Consider the following 18052-nt stretch of genomic DNA (forward strand, 5'->3'; position numbering starts at 1 on the left):
TTAACAGTTTGGACTGTAGTACTAGGTGACCTAGGACAAACTGTTTTCACTCATGTGCTTTCTTCCCCATTGCACAATGGAGGTAATGCTACATGTAATAATACTGACCTCCTCTATATATAGGTTTTCTAGAAACTAAGCAGAAATAAAAGGAAAAGCAAGGTTATGTTAATTTTTTTAAACTTACAAGCTTACTCTTCTGTTTTGGAGAGAAAAAGCAGGTGACCTAGGGATTTGCTATGTGTGAACAGCTAGTTTTTGCTCTTCTGTTCATGAATCTATTAGACTAACTGAAGTTGTGGCTAAAATTCGTATGAAACAATTTATAAAGTACTATGCATGAATTTGAAAGCATTTGGATGTGAGCTGCAAAACTTTTATATTACCTTCCCTTGTAGGTACTAGCATGGTTTGATGAATGTTGCTTTCATCTGAAACAGATGGCAGGACAGGATGTTTGCCTGTTGTAGACACTGAGACATTCTGTCTTAGTTTGAACTCTGAAGTTTGGTTTATGCTGAGATGCAAGACTGAACTGGATCGGCCAAAGTGACAACACATTTGTTCTATTCTGCTGCCTCATTAAAGATGCACTAAAGCCTCTGACATAGGAATCATCCAGATACTTGTAGAAAGAAGCAGCTGCAAATAAACTTGCCAGAGGTTATTGGTTGGAGTACAATGACATGTAAATGCTTTTGATTTTATGCTAAATATAGGTCTGACTACTTGACTTACAGGTTTTTAGGAATTCAATTTCATTCTAATTAAAATGTTCTTGGCTGTAAAGGTTTCAGTAATTTAAGAGCCATTATATATGGAAGCTTCATCAAACTTCCATAGTTTTTAGTGTGATATTCCTAATATGACAGTTATGTTTATTTAAACATAAGCATGTCTATGATGTTTTCTTTGTATTTAACTAGTGCTTTTGAACTTAACAGTCCTAAAGAAGTTTGTCTTGTACTAATGTGGGAATGTTTTCAAATTTTCTGTTCTTGAGATTTTTCTTGTGACTACTCTAGCATAAAGAAATTGTTAAACACTTCTTAAAATTGCTATTTATGGAAAAAGGCACAGCTTAAATTGTTCTCTTCTGAGACCTGATTGAACAGGAATGCATACGGATCTTTAAGCACAGATTACCACAGTATTAGAGATTAATGTTACATTTCATACAGCGTAATTCCAAGGTATTTGGTACATATATAGAATGTGATGCTAGCTTTTGTCAAATACAAGTTTTAAATACAGATCATTTGCATTTAGCTGTTGCTGTATATCTATGTAGTAGTGACCTTCAACTGTTAAATATCTCATTTCAGTACGAGGATGTCGTCCTGGAAAGATTGTTCAGATGACTGAAGCAGAAGTTCGGGGCTTGTGTATAAAATCACGGGAAATATTTCTTAGCCAGCCTATTCTTCTGGAGCTAGAGGCACCTCTGAAAATTTGTGGTATGTAAGCTTGATATGTACATACTTTAGGTGGGTGTTTTTATCTAGATCTATGCTAGGGGGATTGGAAGAATACTGAGTCAGGCAAATGAGCTTGAGTTGGGATTAGAGGGTGGTATTCAAAATCTTGAATGTAGTTTTCAGTTTCAATTGGATGAAGTGAAGGAAAAGCAGCTAGCACTTCATACATTGCTGATGCTCCTCACATTATTTTGGAGCAATTTTCCTTGGCAATAAAGGGCTGCTTTTGCCCTCATCTAGTGCAAATTTTGCAACCTGTTCATGGCTCACACAGAGCTGGTGCTCTTCTGATCACTGTTTCAGAAAGCAGTTAGCTGCTTTTAAAGACTCACATGTTGTAGTTGCTCACTTCAAAGCATAAACAAAACAAAGACCTTGAAAAGTTGAAGGCATTGTTAGTCTTTCAATTGAAAAAGTAAAACTGAATGCAGACTTAAATTAAGCACAGTTACCATATAACAGATTCCTTGAGCTTTACAGCATGTTTTAAAAAACATCAGTATTGCTGTGAAGCACAAATAAAATGTGTTTTTACCTCACTAAGCCTTTATAAGATTCTAGGCGTCTTCCGAATTACACTGTAACTACATGCTTGTAAAAAAATGTTGAAAAGTATTGTATATACCAGATTGTCATCATCCTTCAACTTGCCTATTAATAATAGGCAATGTCTTTGAAAGCATAAAATTCCTTGAATTAGATTAGTTAGTGTCATAATATTAAAGGGGAAACAATCTTTATATTTGTTACTACTTACATCCTCAGACATAGATTAACTTCTTCCTGGCAGATGCAATGTCTCCAGTGTTTCTTACATTGAGAGGTTATTACCAATTAAAAAAACCCAAACCCCAAAATAAAACAGCCAAACCCACAAACAAACCACTGATGGCAGTGTCATTTTTAAATGACAATTGCTTGTTAGGGTGGGAAGGAAAAACCAGCCCAGCTTGCTTAATGATGTAAAGTTGAAGATAAAATGCAACTTTATCACATGTTTTCTTTACACTTTTCACTGTAGTGTAGTGTTACTGTATTCCTAGGTGAAGAAAACATGGAAACTCAAGTAGATTGTGCATAAGTCAAGGTCCCCAAAGAATAATGGGCCTATTTCAGTTAGCTCTTCCTCATCTGCTTAGGTCGAGGCAGTTGAAAGGACTGTTAGGTATGCAATAATGGGTGTAGCTAATGCACAGTTAAGTAAGGCATTTGTTATCTTAAATCAGATTCCAAACACAGTGGAAGTACCAGGAAGTGTCAGGTGCATCTAAATTTAATATTAGAACAATTGTCAAAGCTACATTTAGATAAAAGTGGAAGAAAGGTGATTGCTTTCACCAAAAGCAAAATATGCAGCTGGTACTGCTTTGAACTATTACTTTTGTGTGTTCAGGCAATGCCTGAGGAGCCATTGTAGGATTGTCTTGTCTTACAGTCAAGTCAGTTCAAAACAAGCTCTACATCTCAAATGGTTGTGTTTTAATGTAAGATGAAAGATGCTCTTATGTAAATGTCCATTTTAAAATAGATGTGGTTTTTAATGTAAGTCTTTATCTGGTAGACTTCGACTTGTGCTCACTTGAAGCTGTATTTTAAAACGTTCGGTGCTCTGAATGGAATTGTCCCTTAATAAAATTGTTTCTGTAAAATGTTTTTTCCATTAAGTGCATTTGTTCCTCTGGTGCACATGTGTTACTGAAGGTAGAAATAGGCAACACAGTAATATTTTCTGTAGTGTGTTTACATTATAATTAATTCTGTTAGTGCTGCAGTCTGGGGATTTGATAACATGCTTCTGGAGTACTAGACCCAGCATAGAAATGATTTGTTGAGAAGTCTTCTGCTTTATTCGGGTTGTGACCTGGAGACTTCTAAATATCAAGTGGAATACAAATCATTCTCCAATGTGAAAGATTTTTTTATTTTAGTGGAACTTCAGATTGTGACTGAAACTGTGTAGTAGATACTGATCACCTTTATTAGAAAGAAATTGGAAAGTGATTCTTCTCCCTGAGTGAGAAAATAGTATAGGAGGATGCTGCCTAAAGGAGGAAGTATTGCATTTTTCATGGAAAGTTTAAAGGAATATAATATAGCATATATTCTTAACACTGTATGCTTTAAGGATTGGACCAGAGAACATACAGGTTTGAGAACTTTTTTCTTTTTTAAGATGAAGAAAGTTGTGTGAGTGGTTCTTTTTTTCTCTTTTGAGGCCATAGTAACTTGTGCTGTACTGGAAAATAAGTCTGAGCAAAGTCAGGATTTTGTTACTGAACGGGCAGCAGTAGTGAGAATACATTTATGTAGTGCTTAGTGTACAGGACCAGGAGATGCTGAATCTAAATAGCATACAGCTTGTACTGAAGGCTTTTGGCATATCTGTTTTGCATCCAGCTACTCTGGTAATGAGTTTTTCAGTCAGCTGGAATACATTGTATGTATGCTGCAAGTTACTGTAGAACATCTTTGGCACCTTCACCCCTGCAGACAGCTCAGGGATGGTTTAGCTTTGGTTTCTCTGATGTGATACACTGTGGTGGTGTAAATGCCACACAGAGCTGTTCTGTGGAAAGCTTACTAGTTTTAAAGCTGACAGTGTGAGGAGTAACATGACAGGTATTTTTCCTAAGAGCAAGCTGCAGGGTTGAGTATCTTGTAAGGGATGGCAATCTCCATTTTGCTTATTACATGCATCAAAGGAGGAGTTAGTCTAAATGCTGGGGGATGGGATTCTTAGTACAGCAATGTTGTGGGAATTGACCTTTGAAGTAAGTGTACTTTGCCAGCACAATGTTCAGTTTCTCTCCAGTCTATTTCAATTCCTTACTGATCTGTTTTTGTTGTAAATAATATGTTTTTTTTCGTGACACATTTGCTTCCTGGTCATGTACCTGTTCAATTAGAGGTTTTCTTTCTGACCTTGTTTTAGTTTAAATAAATTAAAGCTTGGTTAGAAAGCTTACACTTTATTGTGAAGACTTTTATAGCTTGTGGGTTTCAGATTGACTTCATACCTGACATAGCAGTTCTGCAGATATGGTGAGTTATTTATATCCTGTGAGTACTTCAGCTTTATTACTAGTATGGTTCTTACCTTTGTAATGCATATTGCTGGTTTTAAAAGATAATATTAATACCTTTTTTAATATTACTGAATAAAAACTTACTAGCTGGCTTAAGTTCTTGATTTGTGTAAGTCTTTATGTTGCACTAATCCTTGGTAAATATTTTTTTATTCAGGTGATATCCATGGTCAGTATACAGACTTGCTTCGATTATTTGAATATGGAGGATTCCCACCAGAAGCTAATTATCTTTTCCTTGGAGATTATGTAGACAGAGGCAAACAGTCTCTGGAAACCATTTGCCTATTACTGGCATATAAAATCAAGTACCCAGAAAACTTCTTTCTCCTAAGAGGAAATCACGAGTGTGCTAGCATCAATCGAATCTATGGATTTTATGATGAATGTAAGCAAAATCTATTACTTTTGAAAGTCTACAACAGACTAATACTGTGTTTTGGAAACACTTGTAGTAGTGACCCTTGTATTGCAAGGGTTTCAATATTCTGTGAACCTGCTTTGAAACTTTCTAAAAATACTTTCCAAGTAAGGGTTAAGGTCACTCTGGAGCATTCTTATTTTTTTCTTCTGCTGTCCTTGAAATACTGTTGTAAGAGATTGAGACCTAAGTGTACTATCAGAAATAAAACTCCATAAGCACAGTTTGCTAACATTCTTGCTTAGGCTCTGATATGTATTACAGGTTGGCTTTAAAAACCAGCTTTCTAATGTCACACACTGTTTTTGTAGGCAAGCGGAGATTTAACATTAAGCTGTGGAAGACCTTCACAGACTGTTTTAACTGTCTGCCTATTGCAGCCATTGTGGATGAGAAGATCTTCTGTTGTCATGGAGGTAAGCAAAGGGCTGCTTTTGAAGGCTGTATCCAAACTCATTTTGGGTTAATGCTGTACCAAATGGATTGTGGCTGTGTGTACCTAATACTTGGCTGGAGATATTTAACCTTGTGTTGTCTGTAAAGGTCATGCTTTTCTGTGCACTTGTCAGTAGATGTCATTCTTACCTGATACACGTGGCCCTCTTGTGCCTGAGGGGGAAGTGCATCTGTAAGTATCCCCATTAGTGTATCCCTCTCTGAAGGTTGCCTAATGCTAGAATTATGGCCTACTTTGCCACATGACTTGTTGCTGTTACTCTGTATCAATGCAGCCTTCCCTAGCATTGCTATCCTTGGCACTGAAGAATGGCTTTCACAAGTAACCTTGGCTCTACACCCTCAGTCTCTTTAACTGTTTCACAACACTTTGGAGGGAGGAACCGCTGAGGTCACGCGGGGCTTGAAGCAAGATATTTGTTAACACTGGAACAGGTTAGACATGGCTTGTATGGACTCCATAAAGCCTTCGCTGCTAGACAGTCTACATTCTGTGGGTACCTTTCCCAGTGCTGCCCTGTTGGTATACTGAAAAAAGTGTTTGGTGTGATCTGACCGAGGGCTGTGACTTGTCTGAATATTGAATTTAATTGGGCTCTCATCTTTGTAGAACAGGCCTCACCACTTTGCCATTTTATAGGCAGTGATGCTTAACAGGTTTTCAGAAGCTTGCAGTATTAAACCGTTGAGAAGGATTTCAATTACTTGTAGTGAGAGCCATCCTGTTTTGTGGCTGTATTCGCAGCTGCCTCCGTTAATAAGCAACTTAATGCCTTTCACTGAGAGATCCAGAAATGGTTTGGTAGATGTCACACCTGTGTTGCCAGTGAGATGGAAATTAGTGGAAGTGAAAGCACTGCAGAAACATCTAGTTTGAACACCTCCATTTGGAATTTGAAGCCGTGTGTGGCCCAGAGTTCCTGAGCAGACTTGTCCAGGTTTCATGAGGCTCTATTGATGGCTGATATCCTGTCTTTATTAATTCCAGGTATCAATTCAAGAGCTATGCTTGTATGGAATGTGCTTTAAAAATGGTGTGGAGTATTCTTGCATCTTGTATTCAAAGCTTCTGCCTTCAGTGCCTGCTAGAATAAGCTATCAGGGTCTTTACTTCCAGGGGAAGTAAAACTTCCTCTGGGAGGAACACATAACATGCTCTGAGATATTAAGTCCCTGTAAAAACATAATTAATGCAGTAATACAGTTGGATCTTTCAGACTCTGGGTAGCATTGGCATGTCAAGATACCTGTTTGCTTACCATGTGGAGGTGTTTCCTTCTTTTTTAAGAACTGGTATCTATCTTACAAGCTAGTTCTCAAATTTTTAAGAATGTGAGATATAAAGTCACTTCTGCACCTAGGTAGCCAAATATCAGTGGCTAAAAACCCATGTAATAAATTTGTCTCCAAAACAGCTCATGAAAGAATTACTGTTTTACTATCAGAATATGCTTTTGAATTTGTGAATTTGTTTTGGTTTTTTTTTTGTTGTTTTTTTTTTTTGAAAACAGAGAATGAGCAGTAACAATACTGGAGTGTTTCAGGCAAACAATTAAGTTTAGATGGAAGATAATTATAGCAGCTTAGCAGATAGAGCAGAATGCTTTGATGAAACTGGTAGCTTTGTGTGTATGCATTTGAGATCTGAACTATGAGAAAGAAGCCTCAAGAGCTATTTTTCAAGAAAAAAATATTGAAGTTTTCATTGTAAATGGGAGGGCATGTGTGAGTTTAAAATTTTCATGTTTGACTAAACAAGAGGTTATTTTGTTCTTAGTATGCTTTAAGGATCTTCTTATGCGAAGCAGTATTTACTTTGTTATTCATAGCTGATGGCCCCTTAAATTGTGTGGGGTTAGTCTGTAACTGAAATTATTGCCACTCTGAACTGATCTGTGGCTGTAAAACAAAGTGAAAAGATTACTAATGTGCTGTATGATCCTAATAAATGGAAGTGGGCATTCAGCACAGAAATAAGTTTTGCCCTTTCTCCACTCTTCTCCAGTCCTATCCAAACTGCATTCCAGATCCAATGAAGTAACGGACTGTCAGCGCCTTTTCATGATGTTACTGCTCTAATAGACACTGAGGCAGCAACACAAACCATTGAACTCTGCTGGAGGTTGAAGCTAGCATGTAGATATAAGGTAGGTGCCTTTTTTACTATATTGCGCATTTTTGCATAGTTTATTTTTAAAATATTGTCCTCTGGGATATAATAAAACTTTGCAAAACCGCATAACATAGTAAAACAAAAGGCACCTAACTTCAACCCCAGTAGGCCATCTACAATAGCTTAATATCCCAAGTCATCTCTTTCACCTGGACTTTTCTGGGCATCTGTTTTGAGTTATCCATCTCACAATATAACTCAAACCTCTCTTGCTATCCCTGTCTCTAAATGTTCATGCTACTGAAAGGATCTTTCGTTGTATCTTTTCCATCAGCTTCCTCGCTTCCCACATTCCTCATACATGTAATAATTTGTCCTTTTTTTAAAACTGTCCTCTCAACTAAGTTCTGACTTTTCTCTTTATCTCACTTCATTAAAGCTTATTCCATAACCATTCCTGACTTCTCCCTTTCTCTCTGCATTGTATTCTCTTCAGCATTGGTCCTCTTACCTGTGACACCACTCTTTAGCTCTAATCTTTAGATAATTTACAGTATTAGTTTCAAGTTTCTATAAACAAAGTCCATATTGTAGTGTCATATTGATGGAATACATTGGTCTTACCACACTGGATTTAAGCTCTGAGATGGAAGTTGTGTTTGTACAGTAAAATACTGAATTTTTGTTGTAGTTTCAGGCTCTGGAATTCTGTTTCTCTTGTGACATTAATGACAATGAACTAAATGTTGATGTTTAACTCTACTTGATTTACATAGTGTTCAAAGATTGCACTATAAAAATTAGTGCCTACCACCCTTACTTTACCAATTCCACTCAGAGAGTGGTTCAAATCAAATTTGAGTCTGCCTGGAGTAATGACAATTCTTAGTTTTCCCTTAGGGGAGATGTGATCTTATGCTTCAGAAAGATAAAGAAAATATCTTTCTGTATACTGTGCTTAGCTGCTGTGACAACTGAATTGTATACTTCTAGTAAACTGTAAGTTTCAGCTATCACTTTAGTGGCAGCAGCTTTACAGTGAGCTTTAGCATTCTTATATCCTCTGTTTAACACTGATCATGTAGGACTTTTCCCTGTAGGTATGAGTTTGAAAAAACATGAGCCATTTCTTTTTGTGCAAGGAGAGTTAGGAAAATACTTGGAAAAAGAGATGGTTACAAAGAAGTCTGCAAATCTGCAGGTAATTCTGTAGGGTTTTGCTATTTTGCAGTAATGTAAAATAGCACTAAAATAGACAGCCACAGGGTTGAGGCATGGTTTGTAATAACATTTCCTTTTAAAGAATCATAGAGGGCTTTGAGTTAGAAGGAACCTTAAAAATCACCTAGTTCCAATGACCTTGCTGTGGGTAAGGAACCTTCCTCTAGACTGGGATGCTCAGTCCCATCCAGCCTGGCCCTGAACACTTTCAGGGATTAAAGATATATTTTGGGTGCAACCTGAAATGCTGAGAGCTGTAGCTTCATGCAAACTAGTTGTGCTTATTTCTCTAAGACTGCCCAATACAGTCTCTGGGTATAGTGGGTATAGTGCTAATGTAATGTGTGTGCAAATAGATCAGATCTGGGGAAGGGGAAGTAGTAGATTTGTCAAGGTTTAAAAGCTGATTGTCTACCTGAATTTATATTAATATTCCTGTATTGTTGTGTTTATAAACTTGATTAATGCCCATTTTAAGTAATCGACTGTCAGATGTCTGCCATCCTTTACAACCTCAAGGCAACAGTGTGAAAACAGCTTTAGCAAGCTGGTGATGATAGAAGGCTTATAGCATAAGACTGCTTCAAGAAAAATAGTCAAGAATCTTCATACTTGAAGAAGAGTTCCTTAAATCTGTATCAAATGATTTGGTTCCTGTCAAATATCATTGTTCTTATAACATTTGTTGCCACTGTGCAAACTCTGATGTCAGCTGAAATTATTTTACGTGGTGAAATGATCTGTAAAATGACCTTCCCAATAACAGCTTTCTTCTGTCCTGTTCAGAGTTCTGGACTGGGTCAAGTTGAAGTGGTTTGTTAATATGGAATGTATTTCATCACAAATTAGGTCTTCATGTTCCCTTTTCAAATTTGCAGCTTTCTTAATTAGATACCTCGGCCTAAGTAATTTAAGACTCTTATGACTCTTATTTAAGGATGTGTTAAGATGCTAGAGCATCTAGCAGCCTCTCTTTCATGCCTGTATGTCCCAAGCAGCGGAGCTTTAGGATGTGTAAACTCCTCAAAAGGTGGATTTGGAATTTCATGCTTTAATTGTTGTTGCATATTAATGGCTAAACTGTTGAAAGATAGCTGTCTGTACTAAGTGATTTTTTTTTGTTTTGTTTTGTTTTGTTTTTGAGTGATCAAAGTACTGTGATTTTATAATTCAGTTACCAGCTGAGCTACAGTAGGTGACAACCTCCATGGCTAAAAGGATGGTAATGAGAACCCCTTGCTAATTTCACTTACCTTATTCTCTGTCCCTCTGTTCAGTAACTTAATTGTCTGATAGCAAACTGCCTTCCACTGTTGCAGTGGGAACAACGGATGCCGTGTGCCTTTGAACCTCAAATCTTATGTTCTCTGGAACCCTTTCTTCAGGTAAAATGTGTATATGAGTCACTTGTTTTCTTGTACTTTTACAGGACTGTCTCCAGATCTCCAGTCAATGGAGCAGATCCGGAGAATCATGAGACCTACAGATGTTCCTGACACAGGTGAGTGCTGTGGAATTTACTGTTAATAGGTCTTAATGATGAAATGGGTTTAATCAATTTCTGTGCAAGCAGTGTAGTGACTTAACTTCTGTTCACCGTGCCTATATAGGTTGTGAGAACCTTGTTCCTCATGATGGCTATGTTATCTGATATGTTAAAGGTGGTTGTTTTTCTTGTTTGTCATAGCAGAGTAGGGTATGTTTTTCAATACAGGTTTTTGTATATATTATTTTCAAGTTTCCCTTAAAACATCTTAGAAATCTAATGAAAGATAAAGGAAACTGAAGAGCTAGTTCCTCTTGCCTTGGCTAGGCACACACAAACCTTTTAGTCTATCAAAGAACATAACTATTCAAAATTAAACAGTACAATGAAGTTAAATTTCCTGGCTAAGTATTTGGGTTTCTCTCTATTTGTTTCCTTCCTCATTAAACTTGAAAAATACAGCTCTTACTTCCCTGCAGTTGGGATTTCAATTGCATCTATCAATGTACTAGTTGTGACATTTTCTTCTAATAGGTTATTGTTCTGTTTATAAATGCTGGATGCAAATTGATAGTGCTTTCTGTACAATGTTCTTTTGAATGGTTTAATCTATCTTGCTCAGTGTCTTCATTTATTAGAGATTTTTTTTTTACTAGTGGATTGAAAAAACTGTCAAGCAGTACAGTGGGATAGTTTTTATAATGTTGAATTCAACAGTGATCTGAAATTAACTTTCAGAGGAAATGTAAAATTTAAACCTTTTTTTGAATATAATTTACAATTAAATTTTGAACTAGAAGAATTGTTTCCTGAAATGTGCCTTAATGTTGATGCATGGGAGTAATTCGGGGACTAATGTTACTATATCTACTGTCCCTTAAACAACACCACTTCTGTGCAAGCCAGTATATATACTCCTGACACTAAGATGCATTATAGACTGGTGAGTGATTGTTTCTGTAGTATAAATTACTACACTGTTTGTCCTTTTATGCTACTTACTCACTCGATGCATAACCAAATAAATGTCAGCACAAACGAGTCAATCTTTGCATATATCAGCATTCCCAGAAAAGATGCTTTTATTCAGCAGACAGATAATACTGCTTGAGCCACCCCCACTTCAGGAATGCCCTTACAGAACGTAGTTCTTGTTTCCATGGACACTTCACTGAAATAGTCTCTCTTCTTAGTACCTCCTAAAAATAAGTATAGAGATTTTTGTAAAAAATTGTTTCATGTAGAGTTTTGTAGTGTTAATTTTGCTTTCAGAAGCAATAGCTGGGTGTGTACTGGCAGAGCTAAAATGAAATGTCCCATCAGAGGCATGTGTGCTATGGTACAGTGACAAAGGTCTTCATCTTTTGGACCTATTTAAGGAAATCACTTTTACGTAATGGAAGTAAGTCTTGTGGAAAATTAAAAATGAACTGAAGTGGTCTCACTGCCATGAAAGTTTCAAGCCCTTCAAAGCTATCCCTTTGTGGAGAGGTGTCACTCGGGGAATGTTTGAGTTAATACAGAAGTTTAGGTAGGTGGTCATATGGCTGTGCTAGGATTAGATCATTGTAGTGGCTTCTTCAAACCTGATGAAAAAAGCTTTTGTAGCTTCAACTGCAATTTAAAAATCTCTCAGTACAGATTTGCCTATTGTTCTGTATGACCCTAGAGATTATTTCATTTTGGAGAGAGAATAGAAGAGGGAGCACTTGCTAAGCAGCTGAGATAAGCAGCTTCTGGCAGTTGCTGGAAATTCATGGTAAGAAGCCATTAGGAATTGCAGGGCAATTATTGTTTTGAAAAACAAAGCTACTCAATATAGAACTAAATTTTAGTAATGTTCAGTTATTGTCATGCTCTGTCTGTATTCAGTAGCTTATTTCTAGATAGAAATATTATCTAAAATGCAGTTGTACTTGTTCTGTTCTTTTTCTTCTAAAAACAAATCAAATTTTAGCCTCTTGTTAGAGAGGAGCTGTGTCTGACGTCGAAGACCATTTGATAAATGTATGTAAATATAAAATGGTCTAGTTGCACAATGGGTTTCAGACATTGGTTTACTTGGTTACAGCTTGAAGGATCTGTTGTTTAAGAGATAACATCTTTAATATTTTGTTTAGCAAGTAACCAAATGTAAATCAAACTTCTGAATGGCAGATGAGGGATCCTGCTGGCATACCTTTCTGATTGTGAAACAGTGCTCTTAAGTATTGGTAAGCCTATGGGTCATCACAGGTAAAGAAAGTACAGTTTCATGTAAAGCTATGAAATGCCATTCAAACATTTGGGGATTTGTTTGTGTTGTGGTTGGATTGGCCTGATTCTTTCTCATATTAATAATTATAGAAAGCTTTATATGTATACAGGCATTGCAGTTGATCTAGAAAAGTCTGTATTAATACCTGGTGTTAACTCCAGAGTTAGCTGACCTTTTGTTGGCAGCAAAAAAAGATCTTGACCAGTGCTAAAATGCCAGAAATGCTTGTTGTTCTAGCTTAGATTCCAAACTGGCTGTCACAAGGCTTTTTGGAACAGTCAACAGGGGTCCAAGTAAATTGACAGTGTTATGTGAAATGATATGTCAGTGTTTTGCTGTGTTACATTTTGATTTAGTCATCTAAGGTTCCTCATGAATGGTAGGAAAGGTAAGAATCAAAGCTGTTCATGTTCAGAAACTTATGGTACAAATTTGCTTGCAGCATTTATGACTAGCCTTGCATAGGACTTTTAAATTCACTGCAGCTTTCAAGCTAAGCTTTCTTGGTGAGCTATGAAATTGATGGTTGCCTTTTAATACACATGGACTTCAATATTTTTAAACTCTGCAAATATTCACTGTAAACACACTGAATATTGCAATAAAAGATTATTTCAGAGAACTGTTTGGCTCTTTTTTCATCTCAAGGTATTTTCAGTGGTGAGGGGGGGGGGAAACAATATCCAGATTTCCAGACTGTACTCTTTGTCTGAGTTGTAGTTTAAGTATTTTGGCATTTGTTGTTAAGGCTTATTTTCTTTAGGAGAGCTGCTCTAGAAATTACAATAGAACTGTTTTATGTCATAAAATACCTCCTATGACTGGCATTTTCACTTGTGTTATCTTTCAAAGGTTTGCTCTGTGACCTGCTGTGGTCTGACCCAGACAAAGATGTGCAAGGTTGGGGTGAAAATGATCGTGGGGTCTCTTTCACTTTTGGTGCTGATGTGGTCAGTAAATTTCTGAATCGTCATGATCTGGATTTAATCTGTCGAGCTCATCAGGTATGAGTTTTGCTGCTGTTGCTTGTTAAAACCTCTCCTGCTCCTTATCAGTAGTGTATATTTGGAATTTCATTTGCACTGTTATTTCTAGAGAAAAAATCTTTCTAATAAAGGGCCTATAAAGGCTGTATCCTTCTGTCAGCTCATGTTGGACTGTGTCTAATGTTAGTGGAGTAGAAGACTAACGCTAGATTTCTCCATTGATCTCTTCTTTTGTACTGTCAAGACTGATCTATGTTAACATCAGAGGTAAAGTCTCCAGGTTTAAAGGGGTAGAGTGACTTGAATTTGAGATTTACACTGAGTTTGAGTTCTTCAGTCTCAGCAGTAGGCAATCAATCCCCTGGTAGTTCTGGCTTAAACTACCTCTACTTCGGTTCATGGAAATATAAAATGCATTTTTACTATCTCTACAAACACCTCTATACATAAAAACTTTCACTGTTGCCAGTATTTTGGGTCAGCTATCTAGAGTACTTTGGCATAGATTGTTTTTTTTCTGCACATTTCAGTTAGGCTGTTTTTGCATTGTCAATCTTTATCACACTTTTTTATTAAGTTAGTTCAAGCAAGAGTGCTAGTTAGGTGGACATCGGGTTTCAATTTCCTGTATAATATTTCAGTTTCATGATTTAGTCAAGTTTAGAAAGCTCCCTCCTGCTGTGAAACAAAAATAGGCTCTTTATTCTGTGTCACTGTTAGGCTTGGGTACACTATTAGAATGCTTAAAAATTTTATTTTTAATTTTACTGGTAAAGCATTAGAGAAGATTTAGTATTGATTACACATGCTGACTGGATTTCTTAACTGCTGACCAAGATTGTTGCAAATTTCCTGTATTCATATAGTTGATTTAGTTCTTTATAAAAGAAGGATGACAGATCACAATGACTGCGCCAAAGCAAGCAGTTGAGTGTACTAGTTGTACTACATTGTAACATGAATCTTTTCTTTTAGGAGAGGGAACATCCTTAGCTGATGCATCATACTACTTGCATGATTTTAAAGGTGCATTATGCTCTTAGGCAAGATCTGGCAGAATCACTCTTTTATTATCATTTTAATGCTCTAAAATCACCTACACTTGAGGTGTGTGTAATCAACACCAATTTAAGCAAAACTTAATTGTTTCAAGTTGCAATGAAGGTGGCATCCGGACCTTGTGTGCTCCAAACTAATTAGGTCAAGCTTACACATTTTGTGTATAAAGCATAAAATGCTGGAAATCCTTACATTGGCAGTGTATAATTGGACTTCAGCTATGAGAATATTAAACAGTCAAGCTGATGTGTGCTTAACATTTGAAGTGTCAGACATGGGATGTGCTACCTGGCCTGGCATTCAGTGTCAGGTTAGACAAAATGAGTGAACTTGTCCTGCCTGAAAGTCAAGATATATAAAATAGCTTTCTGAGTTTCTGCATGTTTCTAAAATAAAGTCCAGTTTGTCTCAAGATTCTTGGTTTTTTTTTACCTTCCAAGTTTCTTACGTAAGCCATATTGATTTCTCTGGTGTTGGCAGGTGGTTGAAGATGGATACGAGTTCTTTGCTAAACGGCAGTTGGTCACCCTATTCTCAGCTCCAAATTATTGTGGAGAGTTCGACAATGCAGGGGGCATGATGAGTGTGGATGAAACTCTGATGTGTTCCTTCCAGGTATGGTATGGTTGTGCATTAAGATGACTGTAGGTGTTAGGCTGCATGGATCACATTAGTGTACTTGAAGTGCTGGTGATTCAGTGTAAAACAATGTTCTTGGGCTATAGAGGACTGCACAGGAGGCTGGCATTTGTGAACAACTGGAACTGCAAACCACTGTTCACCAGAAAACTGGGATTTGATATTTTCCAAACTATTGCATATTAAGTTATTCATTCTATTCAAATGCTTATTTAAAAATTTAAAGTTTAATTGGGTGCCTTTTTTTTTGGTCATACCTAGTGATTGGAGTACATAATTATGCAAACTAATGGTTATAGGGATTCTTTTAATATGGCTGCTTTGGTCAGATTTTAGCTCCTGTTCCTTCCTGGATGTGTTTTCAGCATCTTTTTTTTCCCATTCCCACCTTAACATAGCGGTACAACTAGAAGGATTTAGAGTTATTATTATTGTTTCATGTAGAACTAAGACATTTGTGGGGTTGTGATGTGATTTCTGCCCCCCCACCATCCTCATTTCTCTTGTTCCTGCTGAACAAAGTTTCATATGGGCTTAACAGTATTTGAAGTGTTCTTAGTTGTTTCTGACTCAAAGGAACTTCTTTATTTTCTCTAAGATATTGAAACCATCTGAAAAGAAAGCCAAGTACCAGTATGGTGGACTGAATTCTGGGCGTCCAGTCACTCCACCTCGCACAGCTAATCCACCGAAGAAGAGGTGAAGAAAGGAAATAATGTAGAAAACACCATCAGATCTGTCAAGGACAAAACTCCATATTACAGTATATAATAAGTGTGCACTGTAAAACCATCCAGCCATTTGACACCCTTTATGATGTCACACGTTTAACTTAAAGAGACGGGTAAAGGATCTTTATTAATTTTTTCTAGTAGAAAGATGTGCAACACTGTATTGTAACAAGTATAGCTCCAAGTTCTAATATCCAGCATAGAGAGGAAAAAAATTAGGAAAAAACTATTTCAACTACATATTCACATTTACCACGGTTTTTAAAGTTGACCAACATCCCAGTTAAAACTCGGTGTAATAGTTAAATCAGATGAGAGCATGATGTTCCATTTGTGTAATGTGGTCTTATTGTTGCTTGATTGCTTTTACTTTGGTTATTTTGTAGCTAGAATGATGCAAATATGGTATCTAGTCTTATTTCCTGGCTCTTTGAAATTGATATGAGGAAGGGGCTTTTCTAGAACAGCCATTAATCTCTTATCCTCCCCCTAATGCCCTGTTTTTTCATCATAATGCCATGTGCCCCATTATAATGCAAAGTTTGTAGTACAGTAGTGATTAAATGGCAAACTGAATCCCAGATGCCCAGACTGGACAGCTTGGCAGCCAACGTGTATCAAGACAGAAAAACCTGTCCTGACCTTTTAACTGTAACTGCTACACAATGAATTTGTGCACTACACTATTTTAAATTATTGACATTACACTGTGCGATGGCACTTCATTTAACTTAGGGCAAAAATGGTATTGCCTATTAGTTGGTAACTTGATTAAGTGGTACCTTGGCTTTAGTTTTATTAGCATGAAACACCTTTGGCATGCTTAGCTTCCAGGTAACTTCCAACCTGCATCAAAATTCATCTTACATAGTTCCACAGAACATGAAGATCCTTATTTGTTAAGCCTTTGAAAGCTGACATTCTTTTTCAGAAGAGGGTGTGTTTAAGTGGACGTTCTTCAACATACGGTAGGCTAGATGATGGGTAGTGAGCTGAAAATGCTTCAGGAATGTCCAACTTCATAGTAAGGCTTACATCACTAAAGATTCTGTCATTTGGATTTTCATGATCAAATTTCATATACTATTGTATAGACTTCTGCTTTGTAGTGTACTATAGTAGCAATAATTTCTGTATGTGATCAAGAGTTACGCAGTATTTCTTTTCAGTTCTCTCCTTTATTAAAAGAGTTAACATTGGCAGATGGCAAGATATAGAGAAGATATGAAATATATAGTAGGATAAATGAAAAGCACAGATTTGTGATGCTTTAGGATGAAATACTTATTGAACACAATTACAAAAGCTTTTACTGAATACTGTCAAATTTGTAAGATTCTTTGGGGGAAGGCTGCAGATTTATACCATTCTAAATGTGCATCAGTAGATGTAAAACTCTTGACTTCAGTATTGTCTTTGAAAATGTTAAATTGAGGATTCTAGTAACTTATGTTTTATGAACTGGCACATTATATAATGCAAGAGATATATTGATTTCTGACACAGTGAGCAAGTTCTTTAAAATGGATTTAAGTCTCTTTTCTAATTCCATTTTGTTTTAAATGCATATTTTAAATGTAGGTTTTTTTCATTTAGTAAAAGTTGTCTAATTCATTTGAATGAAGTCTGACTGGTTATTTTAACATAACTGACTGTTACTCAAAACATGGAGTTGGTTGTTTTTAAAAAAAAAGGAAATCTTACAGTATATCTGTTACTGATTTATACTGGATTGGTCTGTGGTTTTGAACAATGGTTTGTTTTACCCCACTTTGAAGCAAACACCAGTTTCAATGCTTAGAATAAAATGTCAAAGTAGATTTCTTTTGATGTTGTTCAAAGACACTTGTTTTTGAAAGTCAGTGATGAGAGCTGTGTGAGAGTAACTGCAGTTTGTGACAAGATAATGAAACCTAATCTGTAAGCATTGACATGGTAACTTCCTGCCCCAAGTCATTGCTTACTTGAGGTTTACTTTTGCTAGTTTTTAAAATGCTGGGTTTTACCAAGTGCCAGCCTCTGTGTTACCAAACATCTGGACTAACACTTTTCCATTTTTTCTTTAGTTTCTGGAACAATGTCTTCTGTATCATAAAATGTCCAGGTGTAAAACTGTATG

At 36.5% G+C, this 18052-nt stretch overlaps 1 protein-coding gene across 1 annotated transcript in view; it reads left to right on the forward strand.

The window, feature by feature from the left end:
* The window catches only part of PPP1CB (protein phosphatase 1 catalytic subunit beta), a 29189-nt gene extending 11636 nt beyond the window's left edge, over nucleotides 1-17553 (forward strand). The window contains exons 2-8 of the mRNA XM_056486423.1: nucleotides 1326-1457; nucleotides 4722-4952; nucleotides 5297-5401; nucleotides 10205-10276; nucleotides 13371-13522; nucleotides 15044-15178; nucleotides 15801-17553. Of these exons, the coding sequence (XP_056342398.1) occupies nucleotides 1326-1457; nucleotides 4722-4952; nucleotides 5297-5401; nucleotides 10205-10276; nucleotides 13371-13522; nucleotides 15044-15178; nucleotides 15801-15905 (932 nt within the window). The 3' untranslated portion in view covers nucleotides 15906-17553. The remainder of the gene's footprint in view (nucleotides 1-1325; nucleotides 1458-4721; nucleotides 4953-5296; nucleotides 5402-10204; nucleotides 10277-13370; nucleotides 13523-15043; nucleotides 15179-15800) is intronic.
* The last annotated feature ends 499 nt before the right edge of the window (nucleotides 17554-18052 follow it).

The sequence above is a fragment of the Oenanthe melanoleuca genome, chromosome 3 (assembly GCF_029582105.1).
Source record: "Oenanthe melanoleuca isolate GR-GAL-2019-014 chromosome 3, OMel1.0, whole genome shotgun sequence".
Lineage (NCBI taxonomy): Eukaryota > Metazoa > Chordata > Aves > Passeriformes > Muscicapidae > Oenanthe > Oenanthe melanoleuca.